The sequence below is a fragment of the Meriones unguiculatus genome, chromosome 10 (genome assembly GCF_030254825.1).
Source record: "Meriones unguiculatus strain TT.TT164.6M chromosome 10, Bangor_MerUng_6.1, whole genome shotgun sequence".
Taxonomy (NCBI): domain Eukaryota; kingdom Metazoa; phylum Chordata; class Mammalia; order Rodentia; family Muridae; genus Meriones; species Meriones unguiculatus.
The window spans coordinates 17,269,891-17,285,381 of record NC_083358.1 but is presented as its reverse complement, the minus strand read 5'-3'; the positions used below and the strand labels follow the sequence as shown (position 1 = coordinate 17,285,381).

Genomic DNA, 15,491 nt, shown 5'->3' with positions numbered 1-15,491 from the left:
GTCTCCATGGCCTGGCCAAATCAGCAACAGAGTCCAGGTCTAACCTGTTCCCTTGGCTTTCTGAGTGTACTCTACACAGCCACTGGCCCTTTCCCTGCCTCAAAACAGCAAATCCTAATGGCTATTCAGTTGAGCTGTCCTGATTCATGGGCCTGACCTCAGCAGGGAAGGAGGTAGAGAAGGAAGCATGGACCTTGCAAGTGGAGTCTGAGCTGGGTGCCTAATGTTTTCTCATCTGGTTCTGCTGCACTGTAACTCGGGCTGTGTATTGAGGCCAGAGCTATTTTTATCCTGACATGTGAGGCTCCTTCACGTCATAGCCACAAAACTCAGTCCATAACATCCCAGGGAAGGTTGTTTGTGAGACGCTCCGCAGATTCTCATGTCGCCACATCAGGTTTCACTTAGCAACATCTGCAGGGCTGGCTCCCCAGCCACCACCCCACTAGCCTGTCTTTGTATACAGAGGGCTCCCCACAGCATCTGTCTGCCCCTGAGCAGCCAGTCAGTCACGTGAGCTTCCTTCCAGAGCCCCACAGGCTTCTTTCTTGCCCAAACCAGAAATACAAGGCGGATCTATGTGGCTGAGGGATTGCACTCTCCCTCACATGTCTGTCCTCTTTGGGTCAGGAAATGGAGATCCTGCTCTTCTCAGCCTTTCGGGAAGAGTCCCTCTGACACACACAAACCTCTCCTCTCCTTCCTGGCCTGTTGGTTCCCACCAAAGCAGTTTGTCCACCACTTGAGTGGACCTGCAAAACTGCATTGTTGGCAATGCTGAGTACAGTCTGCTAGTGCTTCTCTGTCCCAGTGCAGATCTGGAAGGCATACCCTAAGTCAGGCTACTGAGCCAGGCCCAGCTCTACCTATCCTCAGGCATGTGCAGCAGCAGCTCATCTTGAGACAGAGCCACTGCACACTGCACAACCAGATGAGCAAGAGCCAGAGGTGGGCGGAAGAAGCTGGTGGAGGCGTTTAAGCTGTCCTCTGGGAGGTGCAGGCTGCAGTGAGGTGGAAATCGGTGCAGTCACTCTCCTGAGGCAAGTTTGTTCTTTCCACCTTGTCTCCTAAGCCCCATAGCCCTGGCCAAAAACCATTAGGTTTTGGATGGGGTTGGTGATTCAAGAGGACACTGAGTCAAATTACTGTGGACTGAAGAATTTATTAGATATTACTTAAACAATAGACAAAAGAGGCAGAGAAGGCAACAATATGGTGGGAGCTCCAACGAGGGTTCAGACCCAGCAGCAGAGAGAGATAGCATGGCAGGATATCTAAAGAAAATCAATGTTCACGTGGCAGAAGAGAGAGCCTTCTTTTTATGCCTCTTTTAGGATGAGGGAGAAGTCCACAGCAAGAGTCTGCACCCAAGCACTCTGATTCCCAGACAGATGGCAGTGAAAGGGTGCAGGATCTAAACTCACTTTTGAAGTGAGATGTGGTGGCATGGGCATGCTATCTGGGGTTCACTGACAGTGTCCCATCAGAGGCCGGAACAGAGGCTAGATTCCGACAGTCTTACAGGAGCCTCTTGGGTTCTCCAGACAGTGGGCCTGAACGCTGCTATGGTCAGAGGAGTTTGGCAAAAGGAAAAACCAAGGTGGAGAGAGCTCGCACAGACCCTGACACTGTCAACAGTGAGCACTGACAGCTCCCCTTTCTTGCCCAGGACTCCTGCCCTGCATGGGTACAGTGTCTTCCTGGCAAATGGGGTTCTAAAGTCAGAGGTCCTGCTCCTGATGATTATATTCAATATAGGCCAATCTGGGCCTCTGGGTGGCTCCCCTAATTTGCTACTTCTAAGCCTCCTGTCAGCAAAGTCTTGGGAAAGGCACACGGCTCTAGTTGGGGAATACTTGGCTTTTCTTGTGTGTGGTCTTTGAACAATGGGCTCACTTGAAGGACTGAGTTCACAGGTTTCCCAGAGGGCACTGCTCATAAGAGCTAAAGTCTCTTGTCACATGTGCTTCCTGTTTCTCCACTAAAGGCCACCACCATCTAGCCTGGGCACTGAGAGACAATTTAGACCAGTGAGAGCTCTTACTAAAAAGGGCAGAAATGTGTCCAGGTAACCCCAAGCTACCTCATCCTGCCTTTGGCCAGTCTGTTAGCTGAGCTGGAGGGGGTCGCAGGTAACTCCTCTTCCTGCCTGAACATCCCAACAGAATTCTGAGTTTGTTTGAGATCCTAATTTTCGCCACCTGTCCAGCCTGCTCTGCAGGGAATAAGAGCAGTCTGCCCCACACAGTGCTCCAAGACAGGAGACATTTGCTGATGTCACACTCACCCCATTTATTGAGTACAGGCGCATGGCATGCCTTGCCCAGCACATTACATATGTTGTCTCAGTTATTAGGCACTCTTACCTCCCCTACTTATAAAGAAGCTTGAGGCCAAAGCACCACGCTCAATGCTTTCTTTCCCATGTTCCTGTGAGACTAGAACTCCCATGTTCCCAAAGTACACAGCTCCTTAGGGCTTCCAGGCGGCCACAGCCAGAGAGGACTTATTTGTGGTTACTCTCTTCATTGGTCCCTTTGTCCTTTTAAGTACTTTGAAGCCTACTGGCCTTCAGCCTGGAAATGGAATGGTGCTGGGGGTGCCTCCATAGAAGCAGGAAGGAGACAGGGACCCAGATAATGCAGAGATATATACCCAGGAGAAGAATATAATTAACTGGATTCTTGTTCACATGTCCCTGGGGGTGGAGGATAGATAGCCAGGCCATGACAGCCACCACTGAATTATCTCCTGTGGGTGAGGATGGTGAGGCGGAGCTGCCTCAACAGCTGGGCCTGGAGTTACTTGATCTGTAAGAATTTGACACTTGATTCTGCAAACAGCCCCTCTGGGCCAGGGAGCAAAGACTGTTTGCCATTCCAGAGTCACTCAGGAACAGGGCAGCCAGGCAGTCCCCAGCAGGGACCCAGACAATACAATACAAACAGCAGAGAGTTGAATGAGGCCTGCCCTTAAACTGGGCTTTTCACTCAAGAGTCCCCAGTGCAGTTTCTGGGGAGTTGTCTGGAAGGATATTGTCCAGAAGAGTCTTGGGATTTAGGGTGGCAGGATTTGGAAGTGTGTAAAAAGGCCTTGGGATTGAAGGTGACAGAGTTTGGTGATACAGGGGTCTGTTAGTATAAGGAATGAAAATGATGGGTTTTAAGGATGAGGCATCTGCAGCTGGGGGGAGGAGGAAGAAAAACAAAAAATGCCTCTGGCTCCCAGCCACATCCTATAAAGATTATAAAGATGGAGAGAAAACACAAAGCAGGAGCCCTGGGGTGTTTCGGTGCCACTGTGGCCAGTGACAGCCAACAGCTCCTCTGGGAGGCTCATTGTAATTTGTTTTTTACATTCTTTTATACACTCAAGCTGATGCTTCTGGAGGCTCATGTGTGATCCCACAACCAAGCTTGATGTCCACGGCCCCCTACGTCCAGTCTACCTTGTGCAAGTGCCTGCTTGCCCTTTCAGGAAGAGAGGCTTCCAGACCAGAGAGGGGCCAAGCTCAGAGGCTGATAGTCTCTGTTGCCTCAGTGGGCTCTATTCAGACCAGAGAGAGGCCAGCTCAGAAGCTGATAGCCTCAGTTGCCTCAGTGGGCTCTATTCAGACCAAAGAGAGGCCAGCTCAGAAGCTGATAGCCTCAGTTGCCTCAGTGGGCTCTATTCAGACCAGAGAGAGGCCAGCTCAGAAGCTGATAGCCTCTGTTGCCTCAGTTGGCTCTATTTACCCTACTGTCTCAAAAGCTTAAGCAGCCAAAGGAAAAAATTATATATTTGACTTAACCAAACTAAAGTTTTGTGGGACTGGCGTGTATGTCTCAGTGGCAGAGGCTCCGTAGCATGCATACACGAGGCCTTACAGCACCACAAAAGTTGTTTTGTTTCATTTTGCAATACTAGGAATTTAACCAAGGACCTTGAACACAGTAGGCAAATGTTCTTACCACTGAACTGCATCCCAGCCCAAATAGTTTTGTTTCAGAGGACAGTATCAAGAAGGTGGACCGGGGATGTAGCTTTGTACTGGAGAACTTTGCTGGCAAGAAGTGGGGAGAAACCTACAGAAAAAGAAAATGTCTATAAACCACCTACTTGATAAGAACCTGCTGCATATATGAAGAACTCAAGTAATAATAAAGGCAAATACTTCAGTTTTGAAAACAGGCAAAGGAACTGAGTAGCTGTTTCTCCAGAAAAGAACCACAGATCAAAGCCACAATGAAGCAGCACTTCATCCACTAGGGTGGCTATAGCAGAAGACTGACAGCATGTGCTGGAGAGGATGTAAAAAAGATGGAACCCTGTTGCAGCCTCTCTGGATAGTGCCTGGCGATTCGGGTCTTCAGGACCCAAAGAGTTTTCATTTGACTGAGCAGTTTCATTCTAGGTATATAGCCAAAAGAAAGGAAAATCTCTCCATTCAGAACTCATGATTGTTTACAGCAGCATTATTCCTAATAGCCACAGAGTAGAAACCACCAAGTACTCGCCACTTAATGAACTAGCAAATACAATAGGGTGTGTCCATTGTTCAGCATTAGAATGAATGAAGATTGGACATACAACCAGGGTTAGCCTTGAATGTATGCTGCATGAAAGAAGCCATATTGGGTTTATTCATGTAAAATGTCCAGAATGGACCAGTCCATAGAGAGAAGAAGCCTGTTTTCAGGACTGGGAAGTGAAGCCAATAGGTAGAGGACTCTAGTAGAGGGGTAACTAAAGTGTTCTACAGTTACTGGCAGTGTCTGTACAACTTGTGAATGTTCTGAAAGCTTGTAAATGGTACGCTTTGAAAGGAATACTTTATGGGGCAAGGATGAGACTCTAATAAAGCTATTATTTTTATCAAAGATGTCCCAGTATTACATTGGGCAGACTGAGAAATCCCACCATCTTTGTCCTTCTTTCTAGCACTGTTTGGGGTCACTATGCATTAGAAAGGAAGGGGGATTGTGTGGGGTGTGCAGATAGAACAAGCATACAGAACAAGCACCATCAGTCTTCCCCTAGTTCCCTCAGTGCTGGAAGCTTCGGCAAGGGTGCACACGCTAGAGCAGGCTGGAGGAGGTGGCATGAGGCTCTGAGCATTCTTTCAGTTGAAGCATGTGAAAGAGCAATGCTGTTTGTATTACACAGTTAGCCAGGCCTTTGCAGGCTTTCACAGCACCACCCTAAGAACACCTTTACCTATTTCTTGGTGCTAGGTGAGGATCCAGTCATGTTGCTCTGAACATATCTCATCTTTAGCCCAGCTGTTGTGTACGTGATTTATTTCTTTTCTCCACACTAAGGAAGAAATTAGTCTTGTGCCTCCAGGGAGTTGGCTGGTTTGTAGACCAAACATGTAGTAGTTGTACCTGTTTAACCTCTTTTTTGGTTTGTTTTTGTTGTTTTGGTTTTTTTGGGAAAGGGTCTCTCTGCATAGCCCTGGCTGTCCTAGAACTCACTACCTAGACCAGGCTGGACTCAAACTCATAGAGATCTGCCTGCCCTTGCCTCCTAAGGGTTGGGATTAAAAGTATATGCCACCATGCCCAGCTATGTGTCTAACCTCTTTATTCTGACTGGTCATTGTCCTTAATTGTGCAAAGTAAACCCCACATATATCTGATTTGTTGGGATCATGGGGAGAATTGTGCTCATTTGTTTCTATTTTTTTAAGATTTGTTTTACTTTGAATTATGTGTGTGGATATGTGTGCATGAGTACAGATTCCCATGGGGTCTAGAAGACAGTACCAGATCCACTGGAATTACAAGTGGTTTTGAGCTGCCTGATGTGGGCACTGGGAATCAAACTCAAGTCTTCTGCAAGAGCGGCACATACCCGTAACTATAGAGCCATCTCTCTAGGGCTTGTTCCATTTTTATTGTAGCACCTAAGGGAGATCTTACAGGTGAGGTGTTCACTGAGCGGAACGGGATCAGATGGAGGAGTAAACTGGTATATTGTATGTGCTTGTAAAGTTCTTGCTTCCGGTCTGTGAACCCTAATTGGAGAGTTTTCTCTCATCTTTACACACACACACACTCCTACACCCCTCTGGCATTTACAATTGTATTGTGTCTCCCTGCCCTGTAGACATGCAATCAGATTAAATCTTGGCTCTGTTTCTTTCTCTGCAGGTACCAAAGGCTTGGAATGTTCTCCTTCCACTCCCACCATGAACTCCTACTTTTACAAGTTCATGATCAACCTCCTGCAGACGTTTAGCAGTGAACGGAAGCTCCTGGAGGCCAGAGGCCCATTCATCATCAGGTCAGCCCTATATGCCACAGCTTTGAATCTCACTGTACGTCCTGGCAGAGCAGCCACCTACTTTCCTTTCTTTTTCCACCCTTTCCCTGGCCTTTGCATTGTTCTTATAAGAAATGAAGATGGTTCTTCCTGCACACTAGATTGTGGTGCTACCAACAGGGAGCCAGGTAGTCCTTGACATTTCTTTAAAAACTAAGTGAAGTGTTTATTTCTTGAAAATGTTTTCCCTTCTGCTAAAATATCCTCTTTGTAAGTGTCATCATTGTTCTTTTGAAGAAGAAGTGAGTAAGCCAGACAGGACATGACATGGGCCCAGTTACCAGCACAGGATTTGGCAAGTTCGGTGAAGCCAGGTTCTTGAGTTGACTGAACCTAGCCCTGGACAAATCTGAGAACTGTCATCCGTGCATGGGACTCCCTTTGTCTTCTCAGCATCATAGAATAGCATCACCAGAAGAACACCCAGTGTCACATTCTAGCTAATGGAAGCTAGGTCAAGGACAAAATTCCTGCAGACTTCCGAACACAGCCAGATGAAAGAGCCTTCCAGAATGATCCAGATGACCCTAGATGCACTACAGCGGCGGATCTTAGGTCTGCTTATTAAAACCTGCCTACGCCTCCTTCTTGACTAGTGGACTCAAAACCTCAGGGTGGTGGGGTTCTTAATGTGGCTGAGGATGGGATGCTTGAGGGCAGACTGTATTGGTATGACCAAAAGGGTGGAGGAGCCCCAGCAGAGCCCCAAAGAACTTGAAGGCAGAAATTCACATGAAGAGTTCATTTTGCAGTCAACCTGAACGCAAAGTTGAGTGGGACTCAGAGGTCCTCTCTCCTCATCCTCTGGGGACTCAGTATATTTGGCATGGCTGTTCCAGAGCTTAGTCCCCTCAAGAACCATATTGGGCTCTGAGAGGGCCAGCCTCCAAATCAGGCCTCACCATACCCAACACAGCCACAGAGGTCTCTTAGCCCTGGACACTGGCACAAAGAACGCAGTCAAGTAATGAGAAGCTCCGTGTAGGGGAGTGATGTGACCATATTTCTGATTTGAAAGATTGCTGCGTTGGGAGAATAGGTTTGAAGGACCAAGACAGATAGATGGTTGGGAAGCTGTGGTCTGGATGAGACTGGCTGATTGTCAAAGGCATGGCAACAGTGTTGATTGGAGAAGAGTTGCAGGGGGAACAAGGAGAAGGAGAATCAGAATAGCATGCAGGTCCTGAGCCCTGAGGGAGTTATCAGAGTGAAGATAGTCACATGCTTCAGTTTGAATTGCTTTGAAAATAAAAGTAAAATGTCGAAGCAGCCTTTTGATGCTTCAAAGAGAGACCTAGTTCTAAGATTCAAGTCTGGAAATGGATGATGCAGTCACTTGGTCAACACATAATTACTCAGCACCAGCCCTGTGCAAAGTATAGTTCTAGCTGGTTCCGCCCTGTACAGTTTTCATTTTTAGGGAGTAAGAGGAATCTGAGTGAGGGAAGGAGTCTAAGGTTGAGCCCTAAGAAGTGTCATATTTGTGGGTTATGCAAAGGGAGAAGCCAGAAGAGGAGGCTGAGAAGGGTCAGAAAGCCAGGAGGAAGTGGAGGAAAAGAGGCTGAGAGGAGGCAGTGAGGGAAGATGAAGCCTGAAGAAGATCTGGGAGCTCACTCAGAAGCCTGTTCAACCACAGAGTGAGATGAGGAGATGGGGACAAGACATGGAATGGGAGAAAAGGGAACTTGATGGAGAGACCTGCCTGCAAGGGGGAGAAAAACACAGGCTGGATTAAGGTCAAAGAATAGAGTTGAAGACACCCTGGGAACTAGTCCAAAGAGTTGAGTCATGAGAAAGGACAGAAAGAATAGTAGGACCACAGCAGGTGAAAGGGGCTTCTGATGTCTGACCTCCCAAAAGGAGGTCCCTGTAGTGTGGAAGAGGCTATCATCCCTCAACATTGTGGGCATTTGAAGTCAGGTAATTCTTTGTGGTGGAGCTGTAGGATGTTTAAACAGCATCCCTGACCTCTACCCACCAGGTGTAGGTAGCACCTCCCCCCTGCCTGTTTTGGACAACCAAAAATGTTCAGGGGCTGGGCAGGTAGCTCAGAACGAACCAGTTGAGAACCACTGTTGTTCAGAAATAGCTGAAGTGGTAGTAGCAGTCAGTGAGTGCATGATACCAGTGGTGAAGTCAGGCCTTCACCACTGTGGTCTTTTCTCCCCATGGAGTTGGACAGTTCCAGTTAAGCAGATATCAGATACAGCACAAGGGACCCACATACATCAGAGCAATAGAATGCCCTCACATGAGTGACAGTTGATTTCATGTGGTTTTCCAGACTGCAGAGGTGTCAGCATTCTTAATGAGCAGTCCTCAGCCGATAGACTCCATGAGCCAGTGAAGGCTTTGGAAAAGGTAGGGGTAGCCTGCTTTCCCTCTGGAGGACAGGGCTACCCCTGGTTCTCCCTGTCTTCCTAGCTGCAGCCTGGGGCCTTGGGATGGGAGCTCAAGGTGGTACCCAGCATCCCCAGACTGTACAGAGCGGAAATGTAGTTAGCATGGACATGCTTAGGCCTCCTCTGTACCTGAGACTCCATGAAGCTGCTAGCCAGGCCACTGCCAGGTTTCTTTTTACAGACTTCAGGCCAGAAAGACTTTTCTATCTTCTCAGTGTCCCCCTAGTGTCTGAGAATGATAAGAATTCTCATTTTAGCTTAATGGGGAGTATGCTTAAGTATCAGTGTGCCAACTAGGTTTGCTTGGAGCTGGGCTGCAGATCTCTCACTCTGCTCATTCAGCACCCACTACATTGTCCCTCTGGGGTATGTGACAGAGCTTGGAACCTCAAGGACTTCTGAACATCTGCATGCTAGGGAACCTGGGGCCAGGACTACATGGTCCCAGCTCCTCAAAGAGCTTGAGCTGACATGGGTGGTCTCTCCTCATCCTGTGGGGACTTGGTATACCCATCATGACAATCGCTTGCTGTTCTAAAGCTCGGTTCCCTCAAGAACTTTGCTGGGCTCTGAGAGGGCATTAAGCCCAGCCTGCAGGCCAGGCCTCACTACCCAGCACAGCCACAGAGGGTTTCTTAGCCCTGGGCACTGGCACAACAATTCTTTACTAAGGTCTCTCCTTGGCCTCTGCTGTAGCCATTCAGCTTATCTGCCACCATGCCCTAAAAGCAGTCCTCAGTGCCCTGAGACCTGCTGACTTCCAAGCCAGTGCCCAGGCACTGCCATCCTCCTAGACTGTCTCAGACACCCAGTATGGGTTCTCAGGGTACACAGGTCAGGATCTGGCATTGCAGACATGCAGCTCTCTCCTGCTTCCATAATTGCACAAGAGACTAAGGCCTTCAATGATGTGGAGTGGTTGGCTGCCATCTTCATTTTCATTTTCTGCTGATGGCTCTAAAGAGGGAACATACTAGAACTGGGTATTATGATTCACAGCTGTTATCTCAGCACTGGGGAAGCTGAGGTAAGCAGATTGCTCTGAGTTCAAGGCCAGCCTAAGCTACATAGTGACCCAAGCAAGCCTGAGCTACACTGGCTCAGGCTAAGTATAAGTTACATAAGCACAAGGACTCTAGTTCATGTCCCCGAAGCCTACATCAAAAGTAGGAATGGCAATGTGTTCCTGTAACTCTAGCATTTGGTGTGGGGGATAGATAGATCCCTAAAATTGTGGCCTAGCTGAACTGATAAGCTTCAGGCTTAGTGAGGGACCCTGTGCAGATAGATAGATAGATAGATAGATAGATAGATAGATAGATAGATAGATAGATAGATAGATTAGATAGGGATGGAGGGATAGATGGATGGATAAGTAAATCTGGAGAGCACTCAAGAAATGAGTGGATATTGACCTCAGGCCTCCTTGTGTCAAAGAATGAATGACATGAAGGGCATCTAGTGGCACACACACTAATAGAGCCACAGGCCTGATGAGGAACACAATAGATGGTTTCTCAACCCCCTCCTTCAGCTGTTCAGCTGCTTCTCTTAGTCCCTAATTCTGCACACTGAGAAAGATAAAGGGGTGCTCCTGTAAACAGGTTAGAAGCCATTACTTGTGCAGTAGTGTGTTTAGGGCCCAGGGCAGCTGTCATCTGTGGCAAGACAAAGGCATCCACAGCTCTTGACAATAAATATCTGGTAGATTCTCAGCACTGAGAGAAACATTTTCTTCTGTCTCTTCACCCTACAGTTTCCCAGAGTGCACCTTGATATGGAACTAGTGTCAGGAATGGAAGACCAGAACTCCAGCTTGGCCTGTATCCACCCAGCTCCTTATCTTATGGACATAGTCATTTAGACCATGAATTAAGATTGAGGGAGTCAGTGGTGCCAAGCCCTCATCTTCCAGCCAGCCTTACAGGCCTGAATTTAGATCTAGGCCTGTCCATTGTTTTGGTTGTAGGGAAGTTGAGGCCCAGCCCACAGCTGGAAGAAGATGGCACACATGGGGCAGGGTACCCCAAACTTGCCCACACACCCTCAAAGCCTAAGGAAGTGTGTAGCTTTTGGAGTAAGGCTTAGGTTCTGTACTTAGGGTTATTATTGCTGTGATGAAACGCCATAACCAAAAGCAACTAGCGAGGAAAGAGTTTATTTTGGTTTACACTTCCACATCACTAGTCATCCTCGAAAGTACTCAGAGCAGGAGCTCAAACAGGACAGGAACCTGGAGGTAGGAGCTGATGCAGAGGCCATGGGTGATTGCTACTGACTGGCTTGCTCCTTATGGCTGTCCCAGCCTGCCTTCTCATAGAACCCAAGACCACCAACCCCAGGGTAGCCAACCCACAGTGGGCTAGGCCCTCCCATATCAGTCATTATTTAAGAGTATGCGTTTACAGGCGTGCCTACAGCCCACTCTTACAGAGGCATTTTCTCAATGAGAACTCACTGAGTTCTCTCAGATGACTGTACCTTGTGTTAAGTTGACATAAAAACTAGCCTGCTAGCACAGGTTCAAATCCCAATATCTCTCAGTTGCAACCTTTGTAACCATATGACATGCTTCGAGGTCCTTCCTGATTTGTCCATAAAACACCACAAATGTTTGGGTTTTGGTTTGGTTTGGTTTGGCTTGGCTTGGTTTAGGTTTTTTGAGATAGGCTTTCCTTGTGTAACCCTCACTGTTCTGGAACTCACTCGGTAGACCAGGCTGGCCTCAAACACTCAGACATCTACCTGCCTCTGCCCCCTGAGTGCTGGGATTAAAGGCATGTGCCACCACTACCCAGGTAAAACACAAATGTTAACAGTGCCTATTTAGCCATTCTATGATGAAATTGAGTCAGCTCGTATGGGTTCGGGCCCCAATGCTGATGGTGTTTGATAAAAGGGAACTGCTCTCCAGACCCTGACATGAGCTTGCCCTCCATTTTCCCTGGTGGTCGGTGGAGAAAAGGAACAGGCTTTATGGGAAGGTGGAATAATTGAGCCTTGTGTCCTAAAAGCTAGCTTTGCTGCCCCAGTGCCCAGGGCACATACCAGCACCCAGCCCGGCCCCACTAAACCAACTCTGCCTAAAGTAGGTGTTGGTGTGCATTGCCCTCCTCCAGTCTCTTCCCACCCTCCATGCTAATGCTCGCTGAACAAGCCCAGGCCTTGTCTGCCTGTGAACCACCCCACTTATACACAGGAGAAAAGGAAAGGAGAAAGAAAAGCTAGCCTCTTTGATAAGCTGTGATATGAACTCCGGCGTAACCCAACAGCTGGGATCTTTACAAGCCCGCTTCTGTGCTGGGAAGTAGCAAGTCTGAAGACACTCCACTCTGCCTGCCAACAGGGCCTCTGGCCAGCGTCCTCTGGCCAGCTCCATCAACTGTGCATTTCCCCTCCTCTTCCTCCCTGCTGCCTTGCAAAGAGCACTTGCCAGAGAATGCTTTCATTTTTAACAAGCCACTGTGTGCTGTGAATGCAAGGTCTGCAGCTTGACCGCCAAGTTGATGGTAGATGAGTCTCAAGCACCCTCCCAAGGGCAGGCGTGCTCACGCCTAGGATGAAGCAAGTATCCAGAGAGCATAAGCCGTGACCGAGTAAGAAAAGAGCATAGTCATGGGACTTGCTTCCAAGACCCCTGCCCCCCAACCCAAAGACATCCAGCATGAGGCTTCCTTCTGGTCCTGCTCTCCCTCCCAAACAGTCCGTAACACATGCTTCTACAATTAATACTACCTCCTCTGGTGCCCTGGGTTTGCAGATTAGCCCTTATGTCATAAAGAGGGTCATAGGTAGAATGGTGACTTGATTGGCCACTGAGGTAGGTGCAGAGACAAGGGAGGAGAATGTCAGGAGAAGCCACTCTTTGGTTCCTTAACTGGGAAATTTCACTAAGCAGTCCATGTGGGTTAACACCCCCCCTTCCAAGCCCAGTTTCCTCATACCCCCAGGATCATCCAAGTCTCTGGAGGTCTCTGGAGTCCCTTTTCCTGAAGACGCCCTCTCCTTCAGCCTGTTAGTGTCCATAATTGCCACTCACCTGTTGGGCACATAGGCCAGGCCCCAAAAGCCCATAGTGTTATGTTGACAGAAAACAAAGTGTCGAGACCCACTCTCCTGGTTTAATCGGCATTTCAGAAAACCATGCTTGGCTCCCGGGTCCCTGCTTTCAAGAGTGGTCTACAGACACCAATCTGAATCTGCCTGCAAGAAAAGATCCTAATCCTCCGACTGGGATTGCAAGTGGGACTTGACCCTTTGTTAGTTTGTAGCCATATTGATTGGGATCCCCAGCTGAGGGAAGGAGACAGGACATTGAACGAAATTGGAGGCAACCTCACAGTGTCTGGCACCTGCTCAGAAGAAGCGTCTCTTCTTGCCAGCTTTAATTAAAGTCTGCCCAGCTCCTTGTATGAATCCTCTGTAGCTTTCCCCACTTGTGCCTCCCCGCCCCCCCCCACACACACACACACCTGACCCTGGGGCTGGAGCCAGGGGATGTGATGTTCTTGTTTTGGGGAGCATATAGCAGAAGCCACTTTGCATAGCCAGCCCTCAACTTCAGATCTAACTGGAGTCAATTCTTTGACAGTGGAAGTGGCAAACAGACCCAGGAGTCCAATCTGACAGAAAGGTAAAAAGATGCCCTCTTAAGGGATAAAATGCCAGGTACCCTGAGCCAGAACAAGTGGCTAGCACCCCCACCTAGAGACTCTGGAGCTGGGGCCATCCTGCTCCTCCAAGAAATCCCCATGCCCAGCATGCCCACTGGCACTCCCTGAAAGAGGGCTGTCTTTTCTTTGGAAAATAGAAACCACATGTGATGGGCCTTGTTCGGCCAGCCTGCAATTGATTAGGTCCCTCTGGAGCCTGTGGGAGGAGCAGAGCATTGGCCAGAAGGAGCCTGGGACTTCACAGAGCAGCACCCCCGTGTACTCTGAGCAAGGCTGTGTGTACTGAGGTTAAAGAGCACAGGTGAACAGGCAGAGGGAAGCCCTGTGTCCTTCAGGGTAACCCTTGGTGCCACAGCCCACGCTGTCAAGCTCCCCCCAAGCCAGCTTGTATACCGTAATTTCCAGGAGGCCCTGCTAGGAGAGGAAGATTGAGCAGCAAATTGATAAGAAAGTTGCTCAGGTTAGAGGCCACTCTGTGGGTGTGCAGTGTTGAGCTCCTCGCACCAGGGATGTGACAGCTGCTTGGCCCATGTCCAGCCTCCCACACAGCACCTACTTTGTAGTCCATTCATCTGAGATCTCAACCCATAGCCCAGACAGCTGGCAGGACTGGGGATGTTCTAAAGAGTGGTTTTCAGGACTGAAAACTTGATAACAAATTTCAGTCTGAAGCTCGAGAGCTTGCTTCCAGATGGACTTACAGAACTCTCTGGCTCTGTTTAGACTTTACCTGAGTGTGCCAGGAAACTTGCAAAGTTTTGACATTGGTAACTCAGACAGCTTGGTGAATTAGCAAGCAGCTAAAAGTGTATCCTAGTGTAGAATCTTAAAATTAGCAGCAGGTTTGGAATTGGCCCCAGGAAGTCATGTTTCATCCTCCTGCCTTCCTCTGCATGAGAGCCAGGACAGACAAGTGGGGTCCTTAGCTTGTAAACTCCTGGAAAGACAGCTCCGGATGCATCCTGTCTGTCCATTGTATGGTACATTCCTCAGCAAGCCTTCCTTTTCTCCTGCTATCATGTCAGTGCACATTTCCTGGGGCTGCCTGTGAGACAGGCTCTTATGAGGCTGTCCCTTCTTGTCCTCCACACAATTGCTCTTAGCACATAGGGATATCACAGAGCCCTGCACACAGTGGGCCCTGACTTTAGAAGGGCTTCTCTTATGCGCATATGTGAAAGGCCTCCAGACCAGCTGCCCCTTGCAGGAAAGGAGAGGCCCCATCTTGGAGCATGGGTGATGGTAGCCCTTAGAGGGGTTTGGCCTGGGGGAATGGTGGTACCAAATCCTACCTCAGACAGTGACCATAGAAGGCAGTTCACAGGAAGGTAAGGCCAAGTGCCTCTTCATAATGCACGCTGAGAAACCCACCAAAGAGACCCTTGGGATCTGAAGTGGACAATGGAACTTTCTGTAGAGTTGATTGCCTCAGCCCTCCAGAGATTGTAGGCCTTTAGTCTGTTATTTTGTCATCCTTTTTTTTTTTTTTTTACTGTCCCTATAACAGCAGAGCATTTACCCCGCCTCCTTCATTCTCAGACTTGGGCTATGATCTGCAGGAGATTGGACCCCAGAGCTGGGTTTCTCCCCAGATGTGGGAACTTTCACAAGAAAGGGGAAGTGATTGCCAAGATAGTGAGACAAATGTTCTCACCAGCCATGAACACTACCAGGCAAGCTCAGAGACCCCATGCTGCCTCAGTGCTCCCACCAGGGTCTTTATTCAGCCTACAGAACCCAGAAGGTGCACCTGGAAGGACCCACATGATAGGCAAAGCAGATGAAAGCCCACATCTCCCTCTTTCCATACCAGGGCCAGGCTCCCTATCAGCTAGACTGCCCTTCTACAGAGCAGAGAGTTCTTCTTGGAGACGTCTGGCAGTGACCTTTGACAGGCCTGGCCTAGAGGAACCATGGTGCTGAACTCCACCATGATCCTGGGAGGATCGTAGCTCTCATTCAAAGGCAGCTGTGCTCTCTGCTCTGACAACATGCCCCTGTGTCCCAGGCTGTCAGCCCATATAGCTATCCACAGAGAGACTCCTCCTGACTTGCCCACCTTCCGGCGCTTCTTTATCTCCCTTGGCTCTATTGGCTGCCATCCTTTCAG

At 48.8% G+C, this 15,491-nt stretch overlaps 1 protein-coding gene across 2 annotated transcripts in view; it reads left to right on the top strand.

The window, feature by feature from the left end:
• The window catches only part of Vac14 (VAC14 component of PIKFYVE complex), a 105,929-nt gene that overhangs the window by 59,653 nt on the left and 30,785 nt on the right, over positions 1–15,491 (top strand). For both annotated transcript variants that reach the window (XM_021632553.2, XM_060391978.1), the window contains exon 14: positions 6,135–6,267. In XM_021632553.2, the coding sequence (XP_021488228.1) occupies positions 6,135–6,267 (133 nt within the window). The remainder of the gene's footprint in view (positions 1–6,134; positions 6,268–15,491) is intronic.